This window comes from Coregonus lavaretus (genome assembly GCF_964263955.1).
Source record: "Coregonus lavaretus genome assembly, chromosome: 40".
NCBI classification, from domain to species: Eukaryota; Metazoa; Chordata; class Actinopteri; order Salmoniformes; family Salmonidae; genus Coregonus; species Coregonus lavaretus.
Genome location: NC_140027.1, coordinates 5,081,205 through 5,098,275, shown reverse-complemented (window position 1 = coordinate 5,098,275; position 17,071 = coordinate 5,081,205). Strand labels below are relative to the sequence as shown.

At 44.5% G+C, this 17,071-nt stretch overlaps 1 protein-coding gene across 1 annotated transcript; it reads left to right on the top strand.

The window, feature by feature from the left end:
- Nucleotides 1-5,073: 5,073 nt before the first annotated feature.
- On the top strand, nt 5,074-17,071 carry LOC311113597 (tensin-4-like). The gene is made up of 13 exons (XM_084156849.1): nt 5,074-5,143; nt 7,039-7,315; nt 9,278-9,641; nt 9,850-10,211; nt 10,346-10,441; nt 10,697-10,828; nt 11,358-11,450; nt 13,100-13,177; nt 13,345-13,407; nt 15,168-15,339; nt 15,472-15,540; nt 15,724-15,750; nt 15,878-17,071. Exons 2-13 carry the CDS (start codon nt 7,054-7,056, stop codon nt 16,008-16,010), a joined length of 1,851 nt encoding a protein of 616 aa, XP_084012975.1. The 5' UTR covers nt 5,074-5,143; nt 7,039-7,053; the 3' UTR covers nt 16,011-17,071.

The following is a 17,071-nucleotide window of genomic DNA, read 5'->3' as shown; positions in this document are numbered from 1 at the left end:
AAGTTGGATCTCAGGAGCGCGTACAATCTGGTGCGCATTAGGGAGGGGGATGAATGGAAAACAGCATTTAGCACCACCTCGGGTCATTACGAGTATCTCGTCATGCCATACGGGTTAATGAATGCTCCTTCAGTCTTCCAATCCTTTGTTGACGAGATTTTCCGGGACATGCATGGGCAGGGTGTGGTAGTGTACATCGACGACATCCTAGTGTACTCTTCTACACGAGCCGAGCATGTAGCCCTGGTGCGCCGAGTGTTGAGGAGACTGTTGGAGCATGACTTGTATGCCAAGGCAGAGAAATGCTTGTTCTTCCAGGAGTCCGTCTCCTTTTTGGGTTATCGGTTGTCCGCGTCTGGTGTGAAGATAGAGGTTGACCGTGTGTCGGCTGTGCGTAATTGGCAAACTCCAACCACTGTAAAAGAGGTGCAGCAGTTTTTGGGTTTTGCTAATTACTACCGGAGGTTTATCCGGGGCTTTGGACAGGTTGCAGCTCCCATTACGTCCCTGTTAAAGGGGGGTCCGGTTCGCTTGCAGTGGTCAGCTGAGGCGGACAGGGCATTTGTCAAACTGAAGAACCTGTTCACCTCGGCTCCGGTGCTGGCGCATCCGGATCCCTCTTTACAATTCCAAGTAGAGGTAGACGCGTCCGAGGCCGGTATTGGGGCAGTCCTGTCGCAACGGTCCGGCACGCCACCTAAGCTCCGCCCCTGTGCGTTCTATTCTAAGAAGCTCAGCTCGGTGGAGCGTAATTATGACGTAGGGGACAGGGAGCTGTTAGCTGTAGTCCAGGCCCTAAAGGTGTGGAGGCATTGGCTTGAGGGGGCTCAACACCCTTTCCTCATTCTGACTGATCACCGTAACCTGGAGTACATCCGGGCAGCTAGGAGATTGAACCCTCGTCAGGCTAGGTGGAACATGTTCCTAACCCGGTTTGTTTTTAAGATCACATACATCCCAGGGTCCCAGAACGGTAAGGCAGACGCCCTGTCCCGGCGGTATGACACAGAGGAGAGGTCCATTGAGCCTACTCCCATACTGCCTGAGTCTTGTCTGGTGGCTCCGGTTGTGTGGGAGGTCGATGCGGAGATCGAGCGGGCACTGCGTACCGACCCTACTCCCCCCGAGTGTCCTGTGGGGCGGACGTACGTTCCGCTCGAGGTTCGTGATCGCCTTATTTATTGGGCTCATATGTCACCCTCCTCTGGACATCCAGGTATTGGCCGGACAGTGCACTGCCTTAGCGTGAAATACTGGTGGCCAACGTTAGCTAGGGATGTGAGGGTTTATGTCTCCTCCTGCTCGGTGTGCGCCCAGTGTAAGGCGCCTAGACATTTGCCCAGGGGAAAGTTACATCCCCTGCCCGTTCCACAACGACCATGGTCCCACCTCTCGGTGGATTTTGTAACCGACCTACCCCCCTCCCAGGGGAATACCACCATTTTGGTCGTTGTGGATCGGTTTTCCAAGGCCTGTCGTCTCCTCCCAATGCCGGGTCTCCCTACTGCCCTACAGACCGCTGAGGCCCTATTTACCCACGTGTTCCGGCACTATGGGGTCCCCGAGGATATTGTGTCTGACCGAGGTCCCCAGTTCACCTCCAGAGTCTGGGGGGCGTTCATGGAACGCTTGGGGGTCTCGGTGAGCCTTACCTCTGGGTACCACCCAGAAAGCAATGGGCAGGTTGAACGAGTCAACCAGGATGTAGGTAGGTTTCTGAGGTCCTATTGCCAGGACCGGCCGGAGGAGTGGTCTAGGTATATCCCCTGGGCAGAGATGGCCAAGAACTCTCTCCGCCACTCCTCCACCAATTTAACACCTTTCCAGTGTGATTTAGGTTATCAGCCGGTCCTGGCACCATGGCACGAGAGCCAGATCGAGGACCCTGCGGTGGATGAGTGGATTCGGCGCTCGGAGGAGACGTGGGACGCTGCCCATGTCCATCTGCAGCGGGCCATCCGTCAACAAAAGGCGAGCGCCGATCGCCACCGCAGTGAGGGACCGGTATACGCACCGGGAGATCGAGTCTGGCTCTCGACTCGAAACCTGCCCCTCCGCCTGCCCTGCCGGAAGCTGGGTCGGCGGTTTGTGGGGCCCTTTAAAGTCCTGAGAAGATTGAACGAGGTGTGTTACAGGTTACAACTGCCTATTGAGTACAAGAATATTAACCCCTCGTTCCATGTGTCTCTTTTCAGGCCGGTGGTAGCTGGCCCACTCCAAGAACATGAGATAGGAGAGACCCCTCCGCCCCCTTTGGACATCGAGGGGGCCCCGGCGTACAGGGTCCGGACCATCTTGGACTCAAGGCGCCGGATGGGTGGTCTCCAGTATCTCGTGGAGTGGGAGGGGTACGGTCCGGAGGAACGGTGCTGGGTGCCTAGGAGGGATATCCTAGATCCATCCCTCCTGACGGAGTTCCACCGTGGGCATCCCACGCGCCCGGGTCCGCGTCCTCCTGGCCGTCCCCGAGGTCAAGGGGGGGGGTACTGTCACGGATTCTGCCGAGGCTGCTCCTCCTCCTGGTTCGGGCAGGCTTCGGCGTTCGTCGTCCCCGGAGTACTAGCTGCCACCGTTGAATGTTTCTATGTGTGATTGCTTTTGTCTGTCTGTCACACCTGTGTCCGTTTGTGTCTGATTACGTGTTCTATAAGTTGCCTGTGTTGTATTGGTTAGGTTGTGTGTTGTTTTTCGCCTGTCCGTAGTGCTGCGTGTTTTGATTCTGTTTCGTTGTTTATTGTTTTACGCATAGTTTGCGTAATGCTCGCCTCTTGAGGCCGTTTACTGTATCGTTGCCTTGTATTTTTCACCAGTAAACTTTGTTGGACTAGCTTCGGTGTCCTGCGCCTGACTCCCACACCACATACACCTCAGCCTTGACAGAGACTGTCTAGGCCACTCCAGGACCTTGAAATGCTTCTTACGAAGCAACTCCTTCGTTGCCCGGGCGGTGTGTTTGGGATCATTGTCATGCTGAAAGACCCAGCCACGTTTCATCTTCAATGCCCTTGCTTATGGAAGGAGGTTTTCACTCAAAATCTCACGATACATGGCCCCATTCATTCTTTCCTTTACACGGATCAGTCGTCCTGGTCCCTTTGCAGAAAAACAGCCCCAAAGCATGATGTTTCCACCCCCATGCTTCACAGTAGGTATGGTGTTCTTTGGATGCAACTCAGCATTCTTTGTCCTCCAAATACGACGAGTTGAGTTTTCACCAAAAAGTTATATTTTGGTTTCATCTGACCATATGACATTCTCCCAATCCTCTTCTGGATCATCCAAACTTCAGACGGGCCTGGACATGTACTGGCTTAAGCAGGGGGACACGTCTGGATTTGAGTCCCTGGCGACGTAGTGTGTTACTGATGGTAGGCTTTGTTACTTTGGTCCCAGCTCTCTGCAGGTCATTCACTAGGGCCCCACTGGCTATAAGGTGAATGCACCAATTTGTAAGTCGCTCTGGATAAGAGCGTCTGCTAAATGACGTAAATGTAAATGTAAATGTTCTGGGATTTTTGCTCAAGGTTCTTGTGATCATTTTGACCCCACGGGGTGAGATCTTGCGTGGAGCCCCAGATCGAGGGAGATTATCAGTGGTCTTGTATGTCTTCCATTTCCTAATAATTGCTCCCACAGTTGATTTCTTCAAACCAAGCTGCTTACCTATTGCAGATTCAGTCTTCCCAGCCTGGTGCAGGTCTACAATTTTGTTTCTGGTGTCCTTTGACAGCTCTTTGGTCTTGGCCATAGTGGAGTTTGGAGTGTGACTGTTTGAGGTTGTGGACAGGTGTCTTTTATACTGATAACAAGTTCAAACAGGTGCCATTAATACAGGTAATGAGTGGAGGACAGAGGAGCCTCTTAAAGAAGAAGTTACAGGTCTGTGAGAGCCAGAAATCTTGCTTGTTTGTAGGTGACCAAATACTTATTTTCCACCATAATTTGCAAATAAATTCATAAAAAATCCTACAATGTGATCTTTTGGATTTTTTTTTCTCAATTTGTCTGTCATAGTTGACGTGTACCTATGATGAAAATTACAGGCCTCTCTCATCTTTTTAAGTGGGAGAACTTGCACAATTGGTGGCTGACTAAATACTTTTTTCCCCCACTGTATATGGCATGTACAGTACAGGGGAGGGGAATGGGCAGAGTATATGCAAATTAAATACTGTAGTGTTTACTATAGTAAAAAAAGTTTTGTGTTTTTGCAGACTGTCGTGTTTTTGCTGACATTACTGTAGCATTTACTACAGTGCTTCTTTTGCTGTTAATACTGTAGTATTTACTATAGTATTCTACAGAATGCGACAACATTCTATAGTAAGTACTACACATGGTCGAGGGATTCTACAGTGTGGTATAGTATTCCACAGGCAACCCTGGTCCTGGAGTGCCACAGGCACTTCATGTTTTTGGTTTAACTGACCTGGAATACCAGGTGTGTTGAATTTAGGCAGTCACTGAACTGATCAACGGTATACTACAGTTTACTGTAGAATTCTATAGTAAGTACAGTAGTATTCTATAGTAAACTAGTATTTTTTCATGTGGGAACCCTACTTCTAAGCTATTTGACATCTTAGTTTTCCACCAATTTATAGTACCTTGCTTCAATATGGGTCTTTGAAGCCCGTAATACTTTATTTGTATAGTCCATCTGTAGATGCTCTACAGACTATCTACAGACTATCAGTAACATTTCAGCTAACTATCTACTAACCCTAACCCTAACCTTAACCCTTACCCTAACCCCGGGTTTCCCAAACTCGGCCCTCGGGACCCCAGGGGGTGCACATTTTGATTTTCTGCCCTAGCACTACACAGCTGATTCAAATAATCAACTAATCATCAAGCTTTGATGATTAATTAATTATAATCAGAATAATAATTCACATTTCCTGTTGCGGCAGGATTCTTTTCCTGTATTTGCTTCACACTCTGATGACATCATCATACCTAACCCAGAATGTTAGAGCTGCAAGCAAGGGCTTGTGAAACAGGCTGCTGATTGGATGACAGTAGGAGGGGTTGGGAGCTATCAATAAAAGCATTCTAGCCTTGGATTATCTTACTTTGAAACCTCAGGGATATAGACAACCCCTTTCCTTACACATTGAGAATAAGACAACAAGAAAAACAGGTAAGATACCTCAACTATATTTCAACAAATACAGTATAAAGAATCTCATACATGTGACGGAGGGAGATTAAGAATGCATTTAATTAGAATATGTATACTGTGTTACACTTAACCCTTTGGAAAAAAAGATTTATGCAAACAAGAATCATAAAACATTACTACTGTATTCATCATATTAGTAATCAACTAATTACTGAAGGATAGATAATTGTGTGTTTCCAAATGTTGGGGTAGTAGTGGTTTTTCAGTAATACATCTATATCTATTATTCTTAAGTGTAACGTGGTGAAGGTGGGAAGGGACCTCATGCACACGCTACCTGCACTTACACATACAAATTAGACGTCCTTCGCAGGGTCTCAGGAAGTTGAATTAAGCAATCTAATGTACAACCTCGTGCTTCTGCAACTACAGTATGTGTTGCCCCCAAGGCTGATAGAATGATTTCGAAGTGTTTCATAATGGAGAGCAGTGCCTCAGGCATCAACTTTCCTCACTCTGTCTAGAATGTGGAAATAGTAGGCTACAGTACACTACAGCAACACTAAAGGGGCTCTTTATAGGAGGTAGGTTTTAGATGTAACATATGCACATCTTTTAATTGCTGTAAATACCAGTGGTAAATCAGGATAGAAAACGTATGGGCTCTGATTGCTGTATCAGCAATGGAAGTGTTGGGGGGACAACAAGGGTTGTGTTGTCATGGCGACTCCCTCCGGCCCTGTGACTCACTGGGTGCCTTGCCCTGTCTGAGCTCACAGGGGAGACGAAGGAGAGGAGGGGGCAGAGTCTATGATCTCCCTCCTACACACTACACACCCTTCCTCTGACTGCTTCATTCATCCCCTCAACTATCGCTGTGAGCAAACCTTTCACTTTCACAAGAGATTGCGTCATACTTTTAGGTCAAACATGTATCTTTCAGAATGACTATGGCCCTTACCTATACTCTTGCATGTGTGATGCTGTAAAGTTAACCACTGCATTGATAACCACTGGTAGGCAGAAAACTTTAAGGGAAGCATATGAGTATTTGTTCATCGCCAGTAGTTGTTAAGCCAACAGCAAGTATTACTCATATTTAGATGCAGCACCTTTCACTGGGATCACAAAGAGTTGACCTTTTCTGACAATACTATCAACAATACAATGACAGTTTGTGGAGGGTTCATGTAGTACACGGGACAGCTGCAAGTCTATTGAGACTGGGAAAGGCTGGGTGGGGTTAACACATAATGTGGAAGAGTGATATTTGAACTTAATTCACTCAAGATAACGTTGTGTCAAGATAACATTGTGTGTGAATCCAAGGAAAAAGCAATATGATGTGAATCATAAAGGAAACATGTCGATCATCTACCACATCTGGACTTTTAGTACTGACCCTTCTACTTGGGTTCTGTTGAATTGCAATGTCTTTTAACGGACACCTTTTTCCTAGTTGGCAACTCTTGTTAAAATGACGTTTCTTACAACCAGACAGTTCTGCTAACTTTTCCCTGCTGGGTTCCTAAACATTTGATCTGTAATGTAGATTTGTATACATACATGTACATTTTACTAAAGTGTAAATATAACTCATATAGTAGCAGGGTCATGTCTAGGGTAGGCACAGCTGTCCTATTTGGGTCAGTTCGGACACAGTATAATAACCGTCATTCATCCCATTGACACACCATTGTAAGTGATCTCTCTTATGCGAATCAAATCAAATCAAAGTTTAATATCGGATGTCGGAATGAATCCAATTAACAACCCAAATAGCACTCTAACAGTAATCCAAATGCAATCATACATATGTACACCGGATGAATTTACACAAGATATGCTAAGAATGATATGTACAGCAGTAGATACATTAGCGTGAGTTAATCCTACTGGTGGTTCTGTTTCAGAGAGCTCCCCTTTACATGATGCCTATAGCTGGAGCTATGTCCCACATAATACCCAATCACATTCTCAGGGTGGGTCAGAGTACCCGGCTGGACTCTGCTCATGAGGCGGCTCTAGGGTGCAGTCCGAGCGCCATGATGGACCCCAACGGGGGTTGCAGTGAACAGGACGATCTGGACATCTCCCTAGATAACCTGAACCAGCTCATTCTGGAACTGGACCCCACGTTTGAGCCCATCCACATCAACAAGAGATCCCAGTCCAGTAGCCTCCACACAGGTAGGATAATGAGTGAGAGAGCGTGTAAAACCCAATAGTTATTCATATGCTGTGATATAGGCCTATTTACTTTCTACAGTACAAGCTCACATGCTTTATTTAAACTGTAGTTTATCTACGTATAAAACAATATATATTTCTACGTAGACCTGTCAGGAGGCTTATGCCTACTGAATTACTTTCGGTCATTCAATTCAACAGTTTTGAACATTGCAAAAATGTCCAACTTAGTCAATGAAAGTATTCAGACCTAGGGTACTTTTCCGTCGTAAAAAAACAGCGGTTAGAAACATCTGCAGGTACGTTGGCTGGAGACCAAGCCTGAGAACCTTGAATAACAACTTCCATTGTGCCCCATTCATGTACCCATGGCCCGGGGCTATGTAAAAATCCACATCAGTTTAATGTTACAAAATAGAGTACATTTGTCTGGGGTTACTGCCCAGACAAAAAAGCATACCACACCCAGAACATCTGAGGCAGACACACAGTGGTGCTTTAAATACAGTCAACCTTTTCAACAGTCACAGTCTGACATGGTCTGAACAACTGAAAAACAGAATAGAGCAGAATTCCATATATATAGAAGTATTCATTCTTAGAAAACCAAATAACAAATGGCGTGGGATGTACTGAATGAGGTCAGAGTAATTGTGATGGATATAGTTACTGTTACTACCTACTCATCAATTTATCTTCCCCTTAGTATTAGTCACCTTTCCACGTCAACTCTAGTCACTACATCACAGTGACCCGCCCGTCTCACTCACACTGACCACAGGATACCCCACCTTAGTGGCATGGGGCAACAGACTTGCCTATTTCAATAGGTTACTGACAGGCAGGTAGGTAGATCATACAGTCAGCAATCATTTTTTTGGGACAAGTTGAAACTTCTCTAGAAATTCTCCATGGCAAAGCACTGTATTCTCATCATCACAGCAGGAACACAGTGTTTGCTTGGTGTATTTGAATAGGCAGGGTTGGGACTCACTTGAACAAGTAAAAGCCTGCATGACGTGGAGGAATTTCAACCTTATATCTTTAGCCTGCCAGGAAAACACTTGTGTGGTATACACTGAGTGTACAAAACATTAAGAACACCTGCCCTTTCCATGACATAGACTGACCAGGTGAATCCAGAAGAAAGCTAGGATCCCTTATTGATGTCACTTGTTAAGAATGGTCCACCACCCAAAGGACATCCAGCCAACTTGACACAACTGTGGGAAGCATTGGAGTCAACATGGGCCAGCATCCCTGTGGAACGCTTTCTACACCTTGTAGAGTCCATGCCCTGACGAATTGAAGCTGTCTTGAGGGCTAAAGGGGAGGGCAACTCAATATTAGGACGGTGTTCTTAATGTTTGGTGTACTCTGTGTAGTATTGACATAATAAAGCCACGCCCATCTAATACAGACACAAAGCCATAGAAGGGAAAGGAATGGGATGTATGAGTGTGTACACGTATGAGATTAAACGAGTCTCCACCATCTGCTCTGACTGTATAGTATGAGTATGTGGCACTTGAAAAGGCAATATATTTAATCTGTAACAGCATGCAATGGATATGATTTTTGATCATAGGAAGACATCTATTTCAACATTTCTCATTCATATTATGGGGAAGGAAACGTTTAAGACCTCCAACTTTAAATGTGTGTACTCACTTCTCGTAAGTGACTGTATGCTAGAAACACAAGGAGAAAAAAAGACCACGAATTGGGTGACTTATTGCTCGCAGAATAGGGAAGTTCAGTTCATTCATTGCTTAAGCCACTGAATATACAGTACCTTCCTCACGCTACTCTCTGATGTTCTTCCTCTCTCCTCTCAGATAACATAACGTTAACAATATAAAATTGCATAGACCTATTAGGTTTTACATTCCCTTTATTTATTCGATATTTAGCACCATTTGCTCCAACTTCCCTCTGGCATTCTCCCTCTCTCCTCTCCAGTTGACTTCTCCTCTCCAGATGAAGATGTCTCCAGATGTGTGCTCGTCCCCAGAGGCTGTTCTCCAAGGAACACCTCCACCTCCTTCTCCTCCGTCTCCCCCTCCTGCAGCATTCCCATCCCACTGTCCTCTGCTTCTGGCTCCAGGTGCAGCCCCCAAAGCTCCCTGGTGTTCTCTGATGCCTCCTCTCGCCCCCCACTGCCGTGTGGAAGTGTCCTCCGCCGGCAGCAGCCCTCAATGCAGGGAGGCGAGGTGGGCATGTGTTCATCCCCGGTCATCCTGCTCATGTCACACTCTCACAGGAACAGTGCCGTCTCCATGCTCTCCACGTCCCCCGGCTCAGAAACCAGCTACATGATGGGCAGGTCAGACCCCTTCACACTGTGTTAATACATGCTTTTGGAAATTACTTTAATATCTGAGTTTGATGCAAAGATAATGGCAAGTGAGACCAGTCATGACTCCATAGAGCAACACTAACTGGTGTTGACACTTGAAAGCTCAACCAATGCTCTGTCTGGACTCTACAGCGCTGTAAACATCTTCTCTCTTCAACTCATCTCTCTTCCACAGCTGTCAGTCCTTGCTCAGTGACAGTGAAGGCGACAGCCCAGAGTCTCTCCTCCTCTACCGCACATCCAGCTCCTTCAGCGACGTGTCCAGGTCCTCAACCAGGCCGTTCACCAACAGGCAGAGCCCAGACAAGCCCTCGCCGTCCGGCCCATCACCACTCGGCCACTTCCAGGGGATCCACAGCAGCCCTCACAGCAGTCCTGCCTCCCTGGCCGGCTCCCTGACAGACATCCCTGTGGTGTTGGTCAACGGAGCGCCAGAGTGGGAGCTCAGCCCCCAGTCACCTCCAGAGGCAATGGTCCCAGACATGCAGATCAAGCAGAGGCCCAGCTCCAGGCCGTCCTCGCCATCTCCCTCTCACTGTGAGTCCTGATGATGATGATCCTCGTCAATCTGTTTCAAATCTAAAATCTCTGTCCAGTGCCCTCTGCTGGGAAAATGGTTTGTGCGTATTCAATAATAAAATAATGTGCAATTCATTTTCATGGTCCCTCAGCTTTCCAAGGCCATTTCAAAGGCAACCAGCACTCCATGAAGTTTGTCATGGACACCTCCCAGTTCTGGTTCCGCCCACACATCAACAGAGTTCAGGGTAAGCATTTTGAGAAGAAATGAGGAGCCAATATATTTGGCCACAACTGTATGTACTTTGTTGCATTTTATGTCCTGTAATACATTTTAAAGACGCAAAGCAAATGTATGTTTCCACAGAAAACAAAAGCTTATCTTATCTAAAATGAATTATTGTATTAATACTCGGTCTACAACAGAGTGACAAACAATGGTGACTCTATGGGGATACCCCTGCACTGTCTGAGCTGTGTCTGTGGTACCTGTGTGATTGTAGCTGAGGCCATAGTGATAGACAAGGAGCCGGGGACCTTCGTGGTGAGAGACAGCACGTCCTTCAGAGGCTCCTTCGGGCTTGCTATGAAGGTGGACCAGGTGCCCATCAATACATCCCCTACTGGCCAACCAGGTAAACAATCCTGAAGTCCTTCTCAGTACAACACTGCTGCTCAGAACAACCACACACACACCACATCACACAGTCCTATAAACATAGTATACAACTAAAGCACACTAAATGCCAGGATCAACACCAGTGTGTCCTGAAATGACCTGATAGGACTTACCTAACTCTCTCTGCTGCTGACTTAAGTGGGCATGTCTGTCTGTGTTTATCCTGAAATCTGTGGTGCAACCCGAGACCGCTCTTTACTCATAATGTCTAACTCTGTGGCAGTGCAAACACTCAATAGCATTTGATTACCGGGATGTTATTATAGTGTTTAAATCTTGGCTTCTTATATCAACAGTAACTATGATCAATATTACAGTATTATCACAACACCACATCATCAACAATACCACAGTCAAAGTAGAACCAAAGGCTTCTGTCCGTATGTGATCTAACTGTCATATCTCATACCAGATTCGTTTACAGTAGCTACTACACTGCTTATCTGCCTTGTCTCTTTTCCTGACTCTTGGCTTCTTTATTGTAGCGGAGGGCAGCTCAGAGCTCGTGAGGCACTTTCTCATTGAATCGTCGGCCAAAGGCGTCCGTATCAAGGGCTCTTCACAGGAACCATACTTTGGTAAGAAGTAGGCTATGTTAACTTTGTTCATTCATAGCGTGACAAGCTATCAATCCCACACTTCTTTGTTTACCATGAATGAACAATCTGTCAATCAAACGTCTTGACAAAAGGCTCACACCCTGGTTAAGGAGAAGTATGACTCACACCCTGGTTAAGGAATCACAAGACTTGAGTCAGCCATGTCTGGTCGGTCTGCTGACAACTGGGAGGCATAGGTATTGAGCTGTTTGCTTTTCAGGGCTCTGAGAGATGTGAGCTTCTATCCTATGTCCTGTAAGAACGTATGAAAGTACATTAGATTTATATTGTCTGTACCACATCTCAAACAATCACACTACAGAATAATAAAAAACTAAGTTGGGTCTGATTGTGATAAGCTATGCAGATCTTAAACACACTTGTGACTTTGAGGTTGCTTTGGATCATCAAGGCTACTCTGGTGCATGGATGCAAAACCACAACTCAGAAAGATCATCCATGCCCTCTTGTGGACATTCCTTGAAACAACATTCATGCTTTATCATTTGACATGTACAGTGCCTTCGGAAAGTATTCAGACCCCTTGACTTTTTCCACATTTTGATACGTTACAGGCTTTTGGAAAATGTTGCACAGTTATTAAAAATAAAAAACTGAAATACCTTATTTATATAAGTATTCAGACCCTTTGCTATGAGACTCGAAATTGAGCTCAGGTGGATCCTGTTTCCATTGATCATCCTTGAGATGTTTCTACAACTTGATTGGAGTCCACCTGTGGTAAATTCAATTGATTGGACATGATTTGGAAAGGCACACACCTTGACAGTCAGAGCAAAAACCAAGCCATGAGGTCGAAGGAATTGTCCGTGGAGCACAGAGACAATATTGTGTCAAGGCACAGAGAAACCAAGATTGAACTCTTTGGCCTGAATGCTAAGCGTCACGTCTGGAGGAAACCTGGCACGATCCCTACGGTGAAGCATGGTGGTGGCAGCATCATGCTGTGGGGATGTTTTTCAGCGGCAGGGACGGGAGACTAGTCAGGATTAACGGTGCAAAGTACAGAGAGATCCTTGATGAAAACCTGCTCCAGAGCGCTCAGGACCTCAGACTGGGTCAACTTCCAACAGGACAATGATCCTAAGCACACAGCCAAGACAACGCAGGAGTGGCTTCGGGACAAGTCTCTGAGTGTCCTTAAGTGGCCCAGCCAGAGTCTGGACTTGAACCACATCGAACATCTCTGGAGAAACCTGAAAATAGCTGTGCAGCAATGCTCCCCATCTAACCTGACAGAGCTTGAGAGGATCTGCAGAGAAGAATGGGAGAAACACCCCAAATACAGGTGTGCCAAGCTTGTAGCGTCATACCCAAGAAGCCTCGATGCTATAATCGCTGCCAAAGGTGCTTCAACAAAGTACTGAGTAAAGGGTCTGAATACTTATGTGAATGTGATATTTCAGTTATTTATTTTAAATTAACAAACATTTCTAAAAACCTGTTTTTGCTTTGTCATTATGGTGTATAGTGTGTAGATTGATGAGGAAAAAAACAATTAAATCAATTTTAGAATATGGCTGTAACCTAACAAAATGTGGAAAAAGTCAAGGGGTCTGAATACTTTTAGTTAAAACAACTGGACTGTGTTTTTGATCCCCTTGCAGGTAGTCTGTCTGCCCTGGTCTTCCAACACACCATCACTGCATATGCCCTACCCTGCAAACTTCTGCTCCAGTCACATGGTGTGCTATAATAATGTAACAGATAGCCTACATCTATTAAGCAACAAGCCACTGATGATTATGATTACATAAATTGTATGATGATGTGAATAATAGCATATTCCACATATAAGACTACCTTTTTATTTCTAAACCAGGCAATTCAATAGTATCTGTTTGGTCTACAGATCTGAACAAAGGAGAGGAGGGAACAAATGACAGGTCATCACCAGAAGACAAGACCAAGACAGGTGAAAATTGTGCACCCACCTTTCATCAATAGGTTATCTAGTTGTGGTGTCAATTTGCCAATCAACTAGCTAGTTTTATATTCTTCTGTCTCTAAAGAATAACTTGCATCAACATCATATTTCATGAACAAGGTTGGTAGGCCTACCCTTACGAAAAAAGATTGCAGTTTTGAAACTGCAATAAAAGTGCAGAACCTGCAGTCGACTGTGGTATTTTGGACACAGTAATTGCAGAATAACTACAGTGTACTGCAGTTGAACTGCAGCTATACTGCACTGTAACTGCAGTTAAACTACAAAAGTACTGCAGTAAAAAAAAACTATGTTATTTTGGACGCAGTATTTGTAGCGCACTGCAGTTATACTGCACTCTGACTGTGTGGGGACTGGCTAAAGAAGTAGGCCAAGCTAGCTAGCTATAGTATCTAGCGTTTCATTGTAATAATAGCTAGTTATCTGTTAATGGCTTGTCTGAGTAAACTAGCCCTTACAAGAAAAGATTGAAACTGCAGTAAAAGTACAGTAACTGCAGTCGACTGTGGTATTTTGGACACAGTATTTGCAGCATACTGCAGTTATACTGCACTCTGACTGCAATCTTTTTTCGTAAGGGGTGGAAACTACTGCACTACTGCATTGGTTATCTTGAACTTGTTACAGTTCAACCATAAGTAATTTTCCCCATAATATACCTTTGGAAAATCGTTACATTTGTATGAAGTTAGAGAACTGCATCTTCAGATAAGCCTTGCAGAGATTCCCTAAAAACACGCCACTTTGATACAGCTCTGACTTTTTCGTAGCAGGTTAGGATAATTTAAGCAGCAGGTTAGGAGAATTGATGTAGCAGGTTAGGAGAATTCCGTTAAGGTTAGGGTTAGCGAAAATGCTTTAGTTTTTAGGGATTCCCAAGCCATGCATGCCAAGAAAGCTCACAGGTGAGGTGACCACCTGACCTCTCGCGACTCCAATTATCTGGATCATCGCAGTATGCTGGATACAGCCAGAGATTTGGATATTGACGAGATACCTATGTCTCCGTCCCAACAATGGAATGGCGGGCTGTCAAGCTCCCACCTATTCCTCTCTTTGGATTGGTGGATCCATCTAGTTATTTGAATGCTCTTTTCAATATTCGATGAGGGGTATTGACGTCAACCGCCTGTGTTCAATGGAGAGTGAGAGTCTATGCTAGCCTCATGAATATTACCGTCTCGAATTTCAACAGGGACAACTCTGATATAAAGTGTTTTTCTCAAAGTTGCCAGGATGTCACGTGAACCACACTTATATCAGTACGCTCGTAACAACCTAAGCATTATGAAACTTATATTAGATCAAATAAGCCTCACGTATAAAAATAGCAATTCATGTTTATCTTGACTAAATTCAACACTTTCATTGCCGCCCATACAAAACTCCTCACCTGCTTAATAATGAAGAATCTGCTTAACGTGGACAGATTTTATACAACGCGGTATGCGTGCAACACAAGTTGCAACAATGTTGCAACTTCTTGCATTAAATAATTTATGCTACATTATAAACAGTCACGGTAGGCTACATTGCACACAGTATTTGGTCTCCTACAATAGTTTGGAAAGGACTGGTAAGTGTAGAAATCTGCAGTAGGCCAGAGTCCTCCAGACCTACATGCAACAGTAGACAGCTGTGGTAAAAAACACCACACTGGTTTTTTAAAATGATCTAGGTTTCTCTTCTCTCAAATTAATTAATGATCTTCCATGTCTTCTCCCTAGCTTGCAATTTCCTCTACCTGAGTGCTATCCCCACTGAGATGCTGACAGGGCCATGTGCTGTACAAAAGGCTGTGTCCTCCACCTTCACGATGGACTTGAGCACCATCACACCCACCATAGTCAACCTGAAGGTGTCACCCAAAGGTGTCACTTTGACAGACATCCAGAGAAAGTAAGAACATTTTGAAATGTCTTAATTACATTTTCTGTAGAGAATTCAATAACTCGAAAGCTGATGATGGTAATGACTTGTAAGACCTTTCTTGATGAAATGAAATCTGATGAATGTGTGTGTTCCCATCAGACACTTCTTCCGACGTCATTACCCTGCACACCTGCTCAGCTACAGTGGTGAAGATCCAGACAAGAGACTGTGAGTTGATTCTTTCAAAAGCTTGTGTTTAAGGGCCCTGAGTTTTCCCTGGTAAGGTTATGTGGTCAGGAAAAACTCAGGGCCTACAAATCAGAAATCTAATTCCACTCTGAATGGACTGTTTCCCCTTCCATTTTTAAACATTGTTTTCATCTCTAAATTATACCACTTTTATCTTCACAGGTGGCACAAGAGTTCCAAACCAGCAAGGTAATGTTTTTCATTATTAGATCGCTTCAGCATGCATACGACCATATTGTAATAGGTATAATTTTGTGAATGAAAGCTAACAACAATGTAGGCTAATATCCAACTTTGTTGATTTTTTTCGCTCCAGGATATTTGGTATAGTGGCAAAGGGCACTGAAGCTGGTATGGAGAATGTGTGCCACGTCTTCGCAGAATACGACCCTCTCCAGCCCTGTAATCCGACCATTGAGTTGACACGGGGCATCATATTCAAACCGTAACCACACTCCGTCCAGTGTGGGAAGATGAGATAAGACAATATCACCAGACTGAATGTCGGAAGCTCTTTAAGTCATTTCCGTCAACGAGGGTGCCCAGAGCCAGACCTGATACAGATACTCTGATGTGTCATAAAGACATGTAACAGGGATTCCTGTAGCATGTTGCAGGTCTGAAGACCCGCTGAGGCCAAAAAGCTTTCCACCAAAGCTAAGACTGTGGTGTCCGTTCAGGAAAATGTGGTACCCCCAATTCATTTGATAAAAGGTAGGAAGATACTGTAGATTTCAAAATCGATAAGTAATAGATGTTACACGGTATAACATTGTATAGTTTGGATGGAAAGGGTTTCACAAAGTACCCTACTGATGTACTGTAGATCAGTACCTTGTTTAATAGTCACCCCCTGATTATGTGGAGGGCACAGTAACTGGAGCTATCTTCATTTCTACAGGAAACTGTGATGTAGTAGTTATCGTAACGAGGTTGAAAAGCAATAGAGGTTCATTAGATAAGTAGAGATATCCTCTCAGGGACAAATTCTAACTTGAGATCCATGTCACTTGCATTTTGGCACAACTCTCCCATTTACACTAATGCATGGTTTATGAGAAAATGCGAGTTATGGGCATGCAAGTTAGAATTCGGCCCTAATATGGGTCATTTGATTTGACAATAATTATATTTCTTCCTGCACTAACTTTATCAGATCTATTTTCTCAGATGTTGTATATTCTTGTGTATTGAATACAAAACATATCTATTTCATATTTTGTCATATTTATTTTATATGTAGGATAATAATAAACTTAAAGTGACAAGAATGTTTGTGTCTTGTCCTGTAATGGATCTTTAATATCCCATGGGGTATTGTGCACCCATACCCCAAATACATACCTGCCAAATATTATTATTATTATTATTATTATTATTACATGAAATCATCTGGAAATACGTGAAATAATCTGACTCTGTGGAAATACTTTATCTCTGAAATATTCACAGCATTTGTACAAAAACCCATGACTAGAGAAATATACTATTCTATATTGATACAAAGAAA

Coding starts and splice junctions, on each gene's coding strand:
- LOC311113597 (XM_084156849.1), top strand. CDS start 7,054: ATGATGCCTATAGCTGGAGCTATGTCCCACATAATACCCAATCACATT. Junction 13,408..15,167: donor AGAAGACAAGACCAAGACAG/GTGAAAATTGTG, acceptor TCTTCTCCCTAG/CTTGCAATTTCCTCTACCTG. Junction 15,340..15,471: donor TTGACAGACATCCAGAGAAA/GTAAGAACATTT, acceptor TGTTCCCATCAG/ACACTTCTTCCGACGTCATT.